The sequence below is a fragment of the Chelmon rostratus genome, chromosome 3, assembly GCF_017976325.1.
Source record: "Chelmon rostratus isolate fCheRos1 chromosome 3, fCheRos1.pri, whole genome shotgun sequence".
NCBI lineage: Eukaryota > Metazoa > Chordata > Actinopteri > Chaetodontiformes > Chaetodontidae > Chelmon > Chelmon rostratus.
The window spans coordinates 26,895,026-26,912,128 of record NC_055660.1 but is presented as its reverse complement, the minus strand read 5'-3'; the positions used below and the strand labels follow the sequence as shown (position 1 = coordinate 26,912,128).

The following is a 17,103-nucleotide window of genomic DNA, read 5'->3' as shown; positions in this document are numbered from 1 at the left end:
AAAGATCTATACACGACATGTCTATGTCCTGTCATCATCACCTCCGTTAGCAGCAGCTCCCTACAATTGCACATGATTGGATTGTGGCAGCGCTATCTCTTTCTCATTCTTTTGCAAAACAATTGAAAAGTGTGACTCTTTAGTCCGAAAGTTCAGACCAAATGAGGTCAGGGTAAGGGTCCAATGAATGCTGTTGCTTTCCAGTCATCAGAATCGTTGCCTGAACATGTAACTGATCTGTCCCTGTTTTTTTTACTTGTCGCCTGTTACCTCTTCCTGGATTTTGACCTGTTGCCTACTCACCAGCCGAGCCTTTTGCCCCCTTTTACCCTTTACAGTTTTTTTGTTCTCTGCAGTGTTTGAACGTGGCAACTGTGGTTAATGTTATGGAAATATTGTGGTTATGGAATATGAACTAGGGTTAAGGCATGGTTTGTGTTACGCAGCTAAACGTTCAGGTAAGGGAAAGATTAGCGTTGGTTAGCGTTGATAAAAAGGCAAATGTTAACTGCTACCTTAAATGTTCTAAACACACACACACACACATACACACACACACACAATTGGTTTTACCTCTGCACCTATAGCACACACACCCCCCCCCACCCCCCAGTGAGGAGCAGCCACTGTTTTCCCTCGCAGCAACAGGAAATCGGAGTGAGGACAGAGATAATGACCCTTTCAGCACAGGAAAGTCTCTGTGGTTCAGGTGTGATGATGGGTGAAATAAAACCAGTATTTTTTTAAGGTTATAAACAATCTATCAGAGATTCAGAATAAGATTCAGATTTGTCAAGATGCTTTTGTACTCCATCTATTTATATGACTACTCTCCATCTTTATAATCCACCTCACATATAGGACAGTATACTGTGCTGGTGCTGTACAGCGGGACTGGATCTGCAAAACATTGAAACTGTGATGTGCAAAATCCTCCAATGCAATTCTGAGCTGTCTGGGACTTCTGCAATCTCTGCCAAGGAGCACTGAAGCTGTTCTTGTGGCTCACAATGGCCAAACACCTTGCAAGGAGACTTGATGTTGTTTTTTTCTCAACTTTGTCACCCGTCTCTATTACAGCTTGTACTTAGGACCTGCTTCGCATTGAAATAAGCTTTCTTGAATACTGTTAACAGTCATGGCTGACCTAGATGTCTAAAAATGCCAGTTTTAACCTACAGTAGATCGTCTAGACATCTCGACGAACTGAAGATCAATGCTCACTGGGTCAGAACTGCCCAGAGTGTAGATTGTAATGTGTTTGTAAGATGGCCCTGCAGCGACTGATGACCTGTTCAGGGTGTTTCCTTGCCATTTCGTCTGAGGCATGAAGAGAAAGGCTTCAGCCTCCCTGTGAGGCTGAACAGGAGTAAGCGGGCATAGAAAAAATGGACGGATGGATGAGTTTCCTGGGGCAATTAGTCTGCTACATGCAGCCGGTATACTGCTTCATTCAACCAACGGAATATTAAAAGCTTTAATCCAAAGCGCTAAGCCGGCACTCCAGACAACATTCAGGCAGAAACACTGTTGTCATTGTTCACTGTTATGGCAAGTACAGTCGGCATAATGGTTACTTTCAAGGCCGCTTCCCCATCCAATCATTTTATATTGGATGGGGCAAAAAACAGAGCCAGTCAAAATGTATGGTCAGTTAAAATGATTGACAATTTCATAATACCATCACACATTTCGCCACAAAGTTATTACCATGCTAGCTAACCCTTTTGGAGTGTATTAGTTCATTGTGGGCAATGTTGTAGATCAATGAGCTGAGCTGCTTTATGACAATCCGATCAATTTGTTGGGTATTAATATGCAAAATTAACCATTCCTTTATGGTTATTTTGTACACAAACAGTTTCTGCATTGATTTTCCAAAGAATGTATGAATGAATTTAGATTAGATCATGTTTCACATTATTCTGATGAGTCCAGTTTGGTTCGTAGAAAAGCCATGCCAGTGTCCCCTGGTTGGATCCGGAAGGCGTCCAAGTGCCTTCGTGGATAGTACCAGGAGGAGTCGCTGGAATCAAATCCAAACGTAAGGGCCTCAGATCGTTCTGGCATGACAATGGCTTGTCTAGGCAGTACCACTAATACACAAGAGCCTGAAAATGTTCCTGTGCATCTAAACTAGCACTGTTAAAAGAAAGTCCAGTACATTTATGAACAGAAATCAGAAGTCAGCTTCCCTATTGTTGAATTTTATTTTCTCATTTTAGTTTTGTTGAGGAAAGACATGGACTTAATATTCATATTTATTCACATATATAATACAAATATCTGCACTGCAGATGTTTGAAATGATTCATTATATACACTAGTCACTAGTCTCACTTGGTGAAACCAGCACACAATGCGCCGTTCACCATACCTGTCAAATTTCCACCGGCTTCCATAAGCAAGAGGAATTGTTTGAGTCAAGACACAGTGCGCAGACACTTTTTGGAGAATAAATTCTGATTGGTGCTGCAATACAAAAGAATAAAAACAGTGACATTTCATGAGATCTAAAAGAGAAGAAGATTGTGTTTCAGCGTGTCTTAAGCAGAGGCAGCAAACATCCAGCAGTTTTTAATAATGAGCTACCATCAGCAAAGCATATCTCAGCACGGAGAGTTATAATGTGCAAGCTGTCAAGTAGTTTATCTGTGGAATATACACTCACCCTGAGCTGCACTCTTGTGAAAACTTGCACACCAATTGAAGCATACACACACACACAAACACACACACACACACACATGCTTGCATCTTTCCATGTTTTCACCTAAGGCAACTGCTGCGCAGTCTCTCCTCTAATGCAGAATCCACTGAAGCATAATTGAAAATGACTTTGGAGAACTGACACGAAAGATTGGAAGACGCTGTATTTGCAGGTGTCTCTGTGGCAGAGCACAGATTTGTCGGTGAAACACACGTGAGAGCAGAGGACGGCGAAGCATAAAAAAATAATGGAACCTCAGAAGACTAAGCACTGTACGGCAAAGTCTGTCTTTCAGTAGATTAAGAAATGTGTTTATGTGCATATCCCACTGATTGTGTGAATGTAGTAAGTGTTAGTGGGAGACAGCGAAAGGAAAATATAAAAGCAACCCATGTGTGAAGCAAACAGAAACAGGAAATGTGCCTGGCGACCGTGGTAGGATCCATGCTGCTGCTTATACAAAGAGAAAGTCAGAGATGATCCTGCTGTGTAAAGCTACAGATTTCACATAACAAGCATGTGCTGCAGTGTGATACATGGAAACAACAAGCAAAGCAGAAAGGGAAGAAGATGAGTTGATGAAAAAAAAAAAAAAAAGCCCTCACAGTATCCAGTGCTGCCATCAGGCCGTACCAAATATAACCCTGATCGCATCATTGCACTGCGCCTGACAAATGCAGTGTTGAGGAAATACCTTAAAGGAGCAGCCCGAGTGGGACAGAAGTGCTGACATTCAAAGATCGCTCTTAGTGACAACATTTGTCGTGTATCCCACTCACAGCCCGTGTTCTCCATTCAACCTTGACAGCGGGTAGGCAAGTATCTTTGCTCCATCCCTTTCCCTGCTCGCCATGCGCGAGTATGCTTTTTCCTGAATGAATCTTTAAATAAAGTATAAAAATTTAAAAATTCCTCCCAGACATGATAACTTTTTTATGAGGCCTAGAAGGATTTTTAGGTACAAAAGATAAATCTGCTTTTGACATCCGCCTTGTTTTCACCGTGGTGGCCGGCTGCTGATCCGGCCCATATCGTCTCATGACTTAGTCACCTCGCCCAACCCTCTTTCCTCTGTCCTGCTGGTCCAGCAAACCGACAGCCGGCCTCCCCGTGCAGTCCATCACAGATGCCACTGTACAATATGTGATTTAAATTTTTGGAGGAAAAAGTTCCCCCAGTGTATCTTTCAACTCTGCAAAGCTTGTGGGCAAAGAACAACCAGAAATGACTTCCATTCATTATCCACGGCACAAGAAGGCCTGGAAAACAGCCATTCAATGGTTGCATTATTACAGAGTGTGCAGCCGGAGAGCGGCAGCCCACTACAGTTTGAGCTCCAACAAAGCCCCCTGAGTGTCGTTAGTGTTGATAACTGACATGTCGGGGTCAGGAAGACGTGGCGGCCCATGTGCTAAAAAGGGAGTGAAGGAGTAGGAGAGCTCTCTTGTGAAGACACCTGGGAATGTGGGAGTTTAAAAAATAGGTTTATTCTCTATATCTCATCAAAAATTGGAAAATTCACATCAATTATTCAAACTTTTTAAAATGGTACGCAGGATGCTTGCAGCATGCAGGAGTGTTTTCTAAGCCCCAACATCGAAATACTAACACTAAAATTTAAATGCAAGAACAGCAGAGTGTGAAACGCAAATTTGCTCTCAGCTATGACGTGCATGCCCACCGATTGACGTGCAGACTCCCAATTGTATATCAACAATAAACACAATTGAAATAGACAAATAAAGAAACCATTTAACCAAGAAGCCTACTTACTACTTAGAAGCACAGACCAAATTAGCAAAGTGTGAGCAAGTCAGCAGAATCAGACAGGCAAAATGCAAAAATATGAAAAAATAACACAATGTCACAGGCGGGCGCCTGGTGGAACCTCGCGGTACTGCAGGATATTGCGAGTTTAACAACTTGGCCCGTGCAATAGCTAGGCACGAAAGGTCAGAGGTCCACATTCAGAGTCGGCTTGCTCTGAAAACATTTGGACACAACAGAATAGACCTGGCTTTGGATGAATGACAGCTGAGCATTCGCATCCACAATGAGAAGGCAAAGGAAAAGAGAGAAATCCTAAGAAGCATCATCGATGCCGCATGTAAACAGGAGCCAGCGTTCTGTGGAAACAGTGAGATTACAGGTTCCTTAAACCGGGAGAATTTCATTGAACTGTTGTACCTGATGGCAAGCAAAGATGCAAATTTAGCCTCCCACTTGGCGTCATCGACAGTGTTTTCCGGCATGTCAGACAGAAAAAAAATTGAGAAGTAGTTCCAGAAGCAATATTTTCTCACTGCTATGACTTGATATACTGTTCCAGAGGCGACGGACCTGCTGAAATTGGAAAGGTCTTTTTCTCCCTTCAAATGCATAAACACCTACAGCAGCAACAGGACGGAGCGAGTTAAGACTTATCTCTGGCCCTCGTGTCAATCGAGAGAGACTCATAGAGCTTAAGGCCAAGATAGAGGAGTGTTACAATGCTGTCATCACATGCACACAAGACTAACCTCTCCCTCGACTGTCATATCACACTGTATCTGTTGATAGCTTTCCAATTATAGCCCTGTGAGTGCCGTTTCCACCGCTGCTTCAGTTTGAGCGTTGTGGATTCGATTGTTTTTTGTAGTTGCATTGTTAAATGTTGGGTGGCACGTGGTCAAAGATGGTGATCTTGTGTGGTTCATTTCAACATGGGGATCAATGCAGACTGTTGCGCACAAGCATATAGTCTCTCTCTCTCTCCCAGACACGAACAGTGCACTGCAGCGTTAACACATGTAGCCTGTTTGGAGAGTTTAGTCACTGTTCGTTTGTTAATGGTACTACACAATCTTGTTTCGATGATGAAGATCTCTTAAACTGTGTTGTGCGCTCGCCTGCCGACACATGAAATACTCATTGGCGCGTGTGTGTGTCTGTCTGCAGCTGCCTACCTGGCCCTAGATCTCACAGCACATTACTGCTCGCACACAGATGGCAACGAGCTCCCATGCAAGGTGCTGGCCTGACCGGGGGGAGCGGGTTGCATTCCTTGCTTTGCCCCGAGGGGAATTCCACATGCGATGCCCCTAAAATGGTTTGCTTAGCGTTACAGCAGATCGGACAGTGATGGTATGGCAAGTGCAAGATTCCCTATGAAGAAAGTTTGCTGCCACGAGTTGAAAAGGCTGCGTGTTTGGCTGCATGTGTTTTCTGTTTAGCTTGGTCTTGTCAAGAACATGAAAATAGGAAAATGAAGGAGTTTAAAAAAATGACGTTAAAGTAGAAGCATAAAGCTTTATAGTTCACACAGACAAATACCAACCTGAAAACAAAATAATGCACTATGTTTGTTTTCCGTTTTAATTATTCAACCAGCAGTATTTATTGATGTATTTATGTTTCTGACTTGTCGGATTGTTGTTTCCTCCTCCTGCCACTAGGTGGTGTCTTTTCTTTTGGGGTTGGGCTTGTCATGTGACACTTATAGGAAGTCACCTTGAATCCTTTGTTTTATTTAGACCAGTATTGGCATGGAGTGTGAGCAGCAGCAACATCTTTATCCATCCGCTTTTGAAATTGCTTATAGAAGCATCGTCTGTGTATTTTTGAAATATATTGTTAGAATAAATACATAATGTGTAAGTAAGTAAGAGCTATTCATCATCTGACATGCTATTTCACATATCCAGCTAGTTACTGTGGTAGCTTTCCAGGCTAGTTGTAAACCACATGTTGGGAATGTGTACCAGATATTTTGGTAATTACATATTATATGCTGACTGCATATTTTATTTTCTTTCTTCATTTTAGTTTTACACCTATTGGCAAGCTGTGAGTTTGAATAAATCTACCAAATTTGACCAGCGTGTGATGGGAGTCATCTGTCTGTCTAGTTGAAGAAGGGGGACTCTTCAATGAGGGCAGAACATGGATGCTTTTACTTACCTTCTGCTGCTTTTGCTAATCCACTGCTCTATGTTCTTGGAGTATATAGCCTACCTGCAGGTGCATTGTTAGAGGTGTAGAGCACAGACACAGGGATTAGATATGCTTTCACACACCATTTCCTCGAACAAATCTATCCCATGGCATTTGGAGATTCCTTAATGATCTGTCTGTAAACGCTCTAAAAATAAAGGGACATAGCTTGCTTCTGAAAACTGATAAAAGTGCTGAGGCAAACAGTGAAAGAGAAATATTTCCCCTTTTAATATATGCTTCACTGACTGCAGAGACCTCTCCGGATCCTTTTTCAGCCGTGTCATAATGGATGAGGGTTGCAAACACACCTTTGATTTATATCTGCTATAATTCCTTTGGATTTATGCTCATCATGCACCGTGTATGCAGAATCCAATTTTAAATCACTCCCCCCCTTTTCTGTCAGAGGAGAAGACGCTTGCTGGGGATGAACGACTCACAAATGCAAGTGTTTAGCAGAACACCAGCTGTTTCACTCGTGGAGACTTGGTAAAGTAGGAGTGATAAAAGCCGGGCAGGAGTGTAAGAAGTATGAGCACGCTCTAAAACTCTTTTGTTTGATCGCCCGCTCATTTGCCAGCATGCATCCTGTTGCGGCAGCACAGGGTAAATACAAGTTTTGTTTCCATTTCCAAAGAGAAGGGGGGAAAAAAGTGCTCTCCTGGAAGGTGAGTGGGAGCTATCCTTCACGACTCTGCTGCACCTTTATCTGGTACCTTTCTTCTCTCTGATAAGCAGCTCCAGAGCCAATCATGTGGAACTTATAACTCAGACATGTGAAAGTGAAGTTTTACTAAGGTAAGTAAGTCGAAAAAGGGGGAAATGAATAATAAACTTTCCTCCAACCTTCTCTAAACTTCCCTCCTGTGCTGCACACACCCTTATGCTCTTTACAAATTCAGCAGTCCTGGCAGCTTCTCTCACAGTTGGCAGCAACTCATCCATAATCTCACCAGGTCTGAGCCCGAGGCCTCAGCACTGGCTATATAAGTGGCCATTGTGCAGGCATCGGGAAGCTGGTATGGGCAAAAACAGAACATGTATCGAGCTATAGCACCCACGCCACCAGCCACATCACCAGCCGCGACAGTCTAGCACCGCGCCGCGGGTGACAGATGTCAGAGTGTTGTCCTCTGTGGAAATAATTGTGTCATTGCAGATAAGCAGTGGAGTCTACGCTCTCACTTTACCTGCTGCTGTCGTCAACATACAGCCGCAATCTCGAAAAAGTGAAGAGGCTGTATAAATATGCTGCAAATGCGATTATTTGCTGATTCTATTTGACATGTACTCAATTGAAAACAGTACAAAGACAATTTATTTAATGTTTGACCTCGTCATTCGTTGATTGACACCTGTTTGGAACGTTCCACAGGTAAACAGGTTGATTGGTAACAGGTGATAGTATCATGATTGGGTATGAAAGGAGCATCCTGGAAAGGCTCAGTTGTTCACAAGCGAGGATGGAGAGAGGTTCACCACTTTGTGAACACATGATTGGATAAAGGCGGTTACTACATGGACTCAGGAACACTCAGTAAACACAGTTAATTTGCAACAAATGTATCCCGTTTATACTTTTTTACACAGCAACCATACTTTTTGTCATACATAAGAGTTTTATTCATTCACTAGACTGAATGCTTGTGAATCCATAAGAGACAGAGATGAATTATTTCAGGATCAAAACAGAAAACGTGAGAATGCGGATGGTTTTCAAATCTAACACCTTTAAAAGCTAAACAAATATACAGTAGGTGCATCATTCCTATATTGAAAGAAAAAAAATGTGTTAATCACTTCTTCGTCTTACTGGCTGATGAGAGCTTGATTTGATAAGCGCTGAGTGAAAACAAACCAGAGTTGCCTCAAAGAGGGTTGCCCTTGAACTGCCACGGAACGAAATCCCACATCGCCTCCAGACTACAGCCACATGATGAAATCCACAATTTGCTGTTATGACAGCGAGCAAATGAGTATGTGCTTCAGGATATGAGAAAAAGCCCAGGAGAGTGTAATTAAAAAGGTAAGAATTTAAATACGGTGAGAGAGGATCACAATAAATGACCTCTTTAATAACAGCGGGGGTGATTTATGCGTTAACTGCGAGGTAAGGCGCGGAGGGGGAAACAAAAAGGTTGCTGTGATTCACATGGAGTTTGTTTTAAAGCAGCATGCAGAGTGTATGCCTTTTCAGGGTGCCTATAATTCAGTGCTGTCAGGTTTTTTGATTACCATAAAATTTAAGATATGTACAGTCATGCTTGCAAATGTGTGCTTTGTGTTGACTCCAGGTCGACAGCTGCTTATGAATAATCCAGCCCAACTAGTTTCGGATGGACACTTCTGATATTTGTAACCGCATGCATTGTATGCTAACGTGAAAAGTACTGGCGGAGATCAGCCTCGCAAATATGTTCACAGCGGAGGATTGCTCAGCACCCAATTTCTGCAATTTCAGTGTTCAATGAGTCATTTATCTTGCAAGGCAGAAAGCAATGGTGTTGAGGTCAGGATAGTGGCTGGGCATGTACTGTGGTTAACTTTCATGCAGAAAAATGCAGACACAAAGAATGAAGGCAGTGTAGTTGCATTATATATATATATATATATATATATATATATGTATATAGTGTATATACTGTATATTCAGTGGGTTTTATTTTTCCATCTCATGTTAATTGTACTCTTTATTCTATTTTCATCCTTTATTTTTAGCATTTTTATAGTTACTGTTATGAGCAACTTGGTCTATAGTCTATCTTAATTTACATTAATTTTGTCATATATATAACATTAGCTAACAACATCAGCCTCCTTTTATCGTAACTGGTCACATGACAAGTGTACAAATGTAAATATTCACTCTCTTTTTTGGCTTTGCTTTGTTGTCAACAACAAAGTCAACTTTAGCTGGCAAATGTTCCGCTATGTTTTTTATTCGGTTTCAGGAGGGCCTACAGAAGCTTTATCAGACTTATCCTCTCCAGAGCGTTTTCATTGAAGTGCTCTTGAAAAGTTGTGGCGAGCCCAGGCTGTTGAGGTTTTGAGGGAAATACCAAGTCCAATTGCAAAAGGTCACAGATATCAGGTGGGTCTCTCTGAGCGAGCCAGGCCCTTATTATAGGCACTGACCTGTGAAATATCACATAGCCTGTGAGCATGCTCAGCAAAATGATGCAATTTGAGAGGATGTCACTCCTCACCCCCAGGTGACCCCATCCTGGCACAGCGGGAGGGGAGGAGTCTGCAGCCAGGGAGTGATAACATAAAGCTTTCTTCTCTCTATCTCCCTCCCTCTTTGATGGTCCCCTGTATTTAGGCAAGGTAATCCCCTCCAACAATGATGACCCTCTGAAAGGAGAGGTTGTGCACATCCACTGATGGTGTATGTTTTTTTCTCCTGACCTTTCTCCTCTTTCACGGTCTGCCATGGAAATTAACTGTTAAGGGACAAATTTCAACTTGTATTTAACTGTATATCTTGCAGTCATTTAACTAGGCAGCCTGCCTCATTAACATACCTCCTTCTTACTAGTAATATTAATAGTAGTGGTAGTAATACTATATAGTACTTATCAAAATCAATTGCAAGTGTTTTATAATAAGACAAAAGAAATAAAATATATTGTAATGTGATAAAAACCAAGAGAAATAGATGGATTAATACAATAAAAGGACAGACAGAATAAATAAAGAGCAAATAATCAAATATCTGACTATAATTTATTTGTGAAAAACTAAGATTATATGTTTTCTGGCAGCTTTAATTCTGTCTGGAGAAAGCATGTGTTTCAGTAAATGCAATATTCTACAGTATGCTAATGCAGAGCTTCCATAGGCATCCCACAGGTAACAGGAGCAGAGATACCAGTATCTCCATCCCTGATTTTCATCACTGATATACTGCACATGCTACATGCTTTACAGTAGTTCTGATGTAAGCCACTGTGAATGCTACCACTGGGATATTCTGAATTAATGACAGAGTTCAAGTGTAACTTTACACAAATAAATAGTCTACAGTTTAGACAGTTCGCAGCAAATTTGTGTGTTTGTTGAGTAAGAACGTAATTATTGAGCTATTGGAGTGTGTGGTATTGCAGCTTTGGAACAAAGTAGTGCATAGAGCATATAGACTGGAAAAAATATAACTTGAGAATACTGAAAATATGAAAATATCAGGAAACTTTCAGCCGTTGAGATGACGTCTCTGCTGCATTGATTCTTATTCTTTGTATTCATATTATTATTTATTTGAAAACAGTCCATTGTGGGACCAACAGTGTCACAGGAGTGTGAGGTAAAATCTGTGGAGAACTCCTCTCATTTTTAACCCTGAATATTTTCCTGTCTTGACTTTTCTAATGATAACTCAAATTTCTTTACTGGGATCCTCCAGCGATTTCGTACAATGCCTCACAACAGAAAGAATTTTCCAAATGAAAGCAGCAGAGGTCGAGATATCCTGCCTTTATGTTCCTATATGGGTGAAAATCCAGAAAAAAAATCCCAAAAACAGCTGTCCAATTATGTAACCAACAGAGTCTTTTTCTTAGCTGCTCCCTGCCTGGTAAATGCACACATCTTTCAAACTCCATGCCTCTCAGTTTACACCACAGTCTTTGTGTTATATGAAAATAACCCTCAATGACATCTTCATGTTTTTTTTTTTTTTTTTTTTTTTAACTTCCTTTACTTGAAAAAGCTCATCCAGAGACACAGAAGACATTGTGCTGTGCTGTTGTCCCAGGCTGTGCTGTACTGCACATGACTGGCAAAACTTTGTGATATCCTTTGGATTAATAATTATTTTCCAGGCCTGAAGCAACTACTACCACACAAAGATCTCCCCACCAGTTGTCCAACTGTGCCTAATGGCTCATAATCACTGTTATATTTTGTGATACTATTTTCAGGCAGTTATCCTCATAATGAACATTTCTTCATACCAAACATCATTACAACTGTAATCAGCATGTTAATAGGGGACAAAGAAGAGTGAAGTGAATTCTCTTTTTATATCAGATCAGCATTAATTTGCTGAAGGCAAGAATAAGACCAATTAAATCAAAATAATTAGACTCAAACGGCTGATTATTTGGTGTGAAAATTTGCCTTAATGAAATAGGACAAACTCACTAAGACTGCAGCCGTATTCCCTGGAGGATAAAGTAAAAAGTCAGACAGTTACTACATGTTTATTGGTTGTATGGCGTTATCATTTAGAAGTCCATTGGGAGAGTTGTTCATTCTCAGAGTATTGATTGAACTGAGGCCATGGAGAAAGCACAACAATTGTTAAGCTGAGAAGTATTTCCACTGCATGCACCACAGAGAAAGTGAGGCAGTTAGCAGCAGCAGAGCCTCACAACAGAGATGCATTGGAAAATGTACAAGACCTCCATGCTGCTGAAACTGTTAAAACAACACGTCAATGCATTACAAATGTACAACTGTGTAATTGTGTGGACAGTGGGACCATTTGTTAAGCAAATGAGCCACTTGTCCACTGCTTCTCTCACATGCAGTGGAGCCGAGTTTGACTGGTAACAAGTAGCCCAATCAGAGCCTCGGACGCATTTACCCAGTTGTAATACGCTTAATTTTGGTTTTGTCATATCAGTGCCTGTATGTGGGGCCTGCTGAACTCAATGCAAACAAAGGCTCACATGACATACTCTTCTCACTGCATCATAGTGATATCACAGTAGGCCTATCCAATACATCCTGTGCAATATGGCGGCGTACTCGAGCTAACAGCGCGAGTACGCACCAGCTGGAACGTCGGGCTCTACAACAAGCTGGTTTGACTCTATTCAGTCGCCGCTTGCTTGCTGGTAATATAAATCATGAGGCTGCTGATGGTTCAGTTGTAGTCTTGCAGATAGGCTATGGTCCTATCGAGGCCCCAGGAACGCAGCTGGGCTATGACGTGATTTGTGGCACAGTGGCCACATGAGGTATTGCAATCTTGTCTCAGTGTACGCAGGTGAGTTTGAGGATTGTGTCGAGCTAAACATCTCCAATGACTACGTCAAAAAGAGATTAACATCCTCTAGCTTTCCAGCTCAGTAACTCAGTAACTTAATGCGAGCACAACATCAGCAAACTTTCCATAAACACAGGAAGCAACTGCTGCATCGGCTTGTTTTGCAAAAAGTACAAATATAGAATATGTCAAATTCATACAGCGATAGGAGGGAAATGCAACCTGACGTTACTGTTGGCATTAATTTACCCACGTCTGCAATACCTGCAAATGAGTACAGGGCTTGTCATATTTGATACATTTTCATCCACAGAGAGACAATACTCCAGAGGCCAGACGAGAAAGGCAGAACAACTTTGAAGAAGAATTGTTTTGCTGAGTTGATTTATTGTCAACAATGAATAGCTCGCCTTCATTTCTTTCCCCTCGACCACGCACATATGAAGGCTCCTTTGAAAATTATGCAGGGACTGACTGAGCAGCTTTCATTGTTTAAGGTCAGGGTGTTCATTAAAATTGACAGACTGACTGGGCGATACTTTGAGGTGTTGCCACTGCCTTGACCTTTGCAAAAAGGCAGCGTTAGACTTGCCATTTGGGACGTCTTCCTGTGAAGTGATAAACATTCTCTCCAACTGCTCCTCTTCAAACCCTATCAGAGCTGTGATCTCAATTAGCCAGCAACGGAGAGACGAGTCACGGAGCGGAGCGGACACGAGGCAGAGAGGCTTCTCAGCACTGCCACAGTTGAGCTGATTGAAGAAAACGGCTGCTTCGATTAATAGCGCTAGTTCACCATATGTGTTCCCATTATTTATTCCTCAACCAGTTTTCCGTCTTTCAGCTTCCTCTATCTCAAATGTTCGTTAAGCTTATGGGTTTTTTTAAATCCTGGATTCCTTCAGACAGTGATATATTGGAAAGTCGAGCCTCAATGGACAGCTGCTCCCCTCACTCTGGGTTTGTGGGTGAATGACAAGGCTGGGAGAGCTGCCAATAGTTCTGATCTTCAGCCACAGTGATGTCCCTGTTCTCACATCAGAGTCCCTCACCTGGTGATGTCTTCCTCACAGAGTGGAAATGTCTTGTGCTTTCAATACTGATGACGGTGTCAGAGTTGATGTGAGTCCAATCATCACTCATTTGTGTGCAGATATTAGCTGTAAGCAGGGGATGATACTCAGACACTCTGCTGGTGTTGCCTTAAATGTACTTCGTTGAAAGCTGCAAGTAAAGTTTATGTAGGTACTCATTGGGTTGTATTTTTGTGGGTGTTCAAAAATACTTATCAGCTGTTGGCATCGCCCCGACCTGAACTGCACGTTGTCCATTGATTTAATATTTTTGTGTCTTATGTAACAAGGATATGTGCTGGGAGCCAACGTGAAGTCAGCTGGCCCATCGTTGAACACGGTATCTCGCTCTCTTCAATGCATCCATGATGGCAACACTGCTGCCTCAGCTCTCTCCACCCCAGCCTCATCCTTATGTGATACATTTCTTTGTTGCATTGATTTAACTTAGATCTAATGTTCATGTATATTTATTAAAGGGGATTTGTTCTCCAAGCAGAATCCTCATTGCTTCATTGATTATTTGAGAACTCGATCAAAGAGCAGAGCCTTTGGAGGCACCACTGAATATAACATGAGGGGACACCATGTTAGATGCTGAGATCATGGAATATGAAGCACGCCAATGCAGTTTGATTACTAGAAGTTCAGTTTGCATTTTGTCCTCCGTGCCATCTGTGGTGTTTGTGACAGGGATTTGTCTGGGTGTGTTTGTGCAACAGGGACTATAGGGATCATCAAAGTGAACTTGCCTCCTGAAAACTACTGAAGGATCCATTTCCTAAAGTGTTGTGTAGTAGGATAAACATGTGAGAAAAGGCACCCAGTTTGAAAGGACACATATATCCAGGCTAACGTATGATCCATCGTGTGTACAGCTATAGTTGCTGTGTTCTGTCTCATCACAGAATATCAGGGGAACTTCATTTTCTTTGTGCTTATTCAAACACCAAAACACTGTAATTTGGAGCCTGAGGGAAAAGCAGACTAGGCTACATGAGCTGTCTAAATGCCAGAAATGGCTAGCAGTCACTTTGGCACCACTTATCTTTGTCAAACTACTATTTCAAGCTGTGCAGAGTAAGCAAACTTGAAACATGCAATTGTTGTGTGCTTGAAAGGGCTGTCATCTCTACAATCTCAATGAAAAAAAAAAACATACAGACAGAAAAGCCAATCTTTTTAGGCAAATAGACCTGGGGTTTGAACCAGTAATTGCATACTCAAGTACAGAATTGTGTCACTGGAGAGGGGGGCTAGTCGAAAAGCAAATTTGAAGTGAATGAAAAACACGGGATTGCATGTCCTTATAAACAAATCACTCTTGCTCTATTTTCTCCAAATGAAAAAGCAAAATAAATCTGTCTCCTAGTTTCCTCACGTAACTACTGTTGTCCTCAGGCTCCCTCTCTTAAATGTACCTCTTCTTATGGCTTCTTTTAATCACTTTATAGACGCGCAGCTAGGATGCGAGCACATTACAGAAAAGCGTGAAGCTTCTGACACATCGAATTGCCTGTTCGCTCAGCTGTGCCGCCCTCGGTGACAGTCGCCACTAAACTTTCCATTCTTGCACGGCGCGTGCTGCAGTTTACAATCATAACGGATTCAGATTTACCGCTGGATTCTCAAGGCAATTTCTGAAACAATGGCTCCCTGATTTCAGACACAAAGCAGCCTTCTCATTTCAATGTGGCGACTGTCAATTTCCATGGTTAGTTTCAGTGGGTTGAAAATGCCTCCCACTGCTGACTTTTTTGTACTTTCGAGCTAGCTGAAGTAGCTATAATGACAATCTTTTAAAAGAGGTCTTATATATATATGCACTTGAAGGCTACATGCTGTACATTTAAGATGATTTGCAAATGATTATGTGTTGTTACCTTGGGTAGCGTTGGATAGGGGTTGGTGTTTAAACTTGCAAATTCACTGAAGAGCAGGACAGAGCTGCAGACATTAACATAAACTTCATGCTAGGAATGAACTGGAGATATGTTTCAGACAGATGCAGACATGTTATCAACTGAAACGTATGTAAGAGCAGACAGACACACCATTTAATCCTTACACTTCTGATGTTGTATTTAGGGTTTTGGAAGAGCTATAAAAAGGCACCATCCTCCGAATTATTTAAATGTAGAGTATCACTCTTATTACATGCACACTACTTCAGCATTTGGAGAAATCCAAAGCTTTACAAACCTACTGTGCCTAGTTACAGCTGCTAAGCTATATGACTGGACAGCTGCTGCCCAGGGAGGGTTTTGGCGAAAGGTGAATTAACCCGAGAGGACCCGTTGCCCTAAAGTAAACTGTTTCCCTCGAAAAACTGGCCACATTTTGACAGGATGATGCTGCCGTGTGTGTGTCGTCACCCTAAATCTCAGACAAAGGAACAATTGTATGTGTGTCACACAATCCATCCAGATTTGAAAATGGGTTACATGCAGTTTCAACTCATCGGGGATGTGTTACCCATCCTTCTGCTGGTATATTTTTTAGTCTTTACAAGCGCTCCTGTTGATTCCGGAGTGTGTTTGCATGTGTACGTGTGTTTATTTTATTCCCGGGAGGGGTGAGGAAGGGGAGCACATCAGATAATACACCAGAACAAGAGCATGGCAAACAGCATCTTCCACCCTGAGTGTCCTGTCTGACCATGCATGACACCAGAGCATACTGTTCAAAGCACCCCAGGAGCGAGTGAGGAAAGGGCACACGGCGTGATTGCAGAGAGTTGGGAAAAGAGACTGATGGTTCAGAGTTGTGCAGGAAATGCGATGAAGAAGTCCTAGCATCTGTTTTAATGGTTTACCAAAGTGGGTCAAGCCAGATGCTCTCAGTCACTGGAATATACAAACATCAAGCGAATCACAGGATCATGGTATGAGGCTAATTCTAGCCTTTGGCATTACAAAATTCAAAGACATCTACTGGTGAATATTTAAAGAATATAAATCTTTCAACTCACCTCCACAGAGTGCTCTCAGTGACGCTGCCAATGTGGAAGTCGTACAGCTTTGTTAGAATCAGGATCACCTGTAAAGACAGGGAATTCAACCATTACAATCTTTGTATGAGGCAATTGAAGTAAATAGTGAATTCTCCACAGCAGCAGAATTCAGACTGGCATCAAAGAATATCACTTCTGCTTCATTGCCCCTTACTAGCCTGGTTTAACACCAGGATCAGAGGTGAAGGAGCTCACGTATCTTGGCGTCTTGCTCACAAGTGAGGGTGAGATGGAACACAACGACAGAGAAGAAGCGAATGCTTTACTGGACTTCCAAGCCTGAAGCTCTCGATGCCAGTTGACCTACTTTCCAACTTCAACCTTTCCCACCCGCACCTGT

General features: G+C 42.0%; 1 protein-coding gene across 1 annotated transcript in view; it reads right to left on the bottom strand.

The window, feature by feature from the left end:
- sorcs3 (sortilin related VPS10 domain containing receptor 3) overlaps positions 1-17,103 on the bottom strand; it is a 185,787-nt gene that overhangs the window by 93,078 nt on the left and 75,606 nt on the right. The window contains exon 2 of the mRNA XM_041965059.1: positions 16,722-16,789. Within this exon, the coding sequence (XP_041820993.1) occupies positions 16,722-16,789 (68 nt within the window). The remainder of the gene's footprint in view (positions 1-16,721; positions 16,790-17,103) is intronic.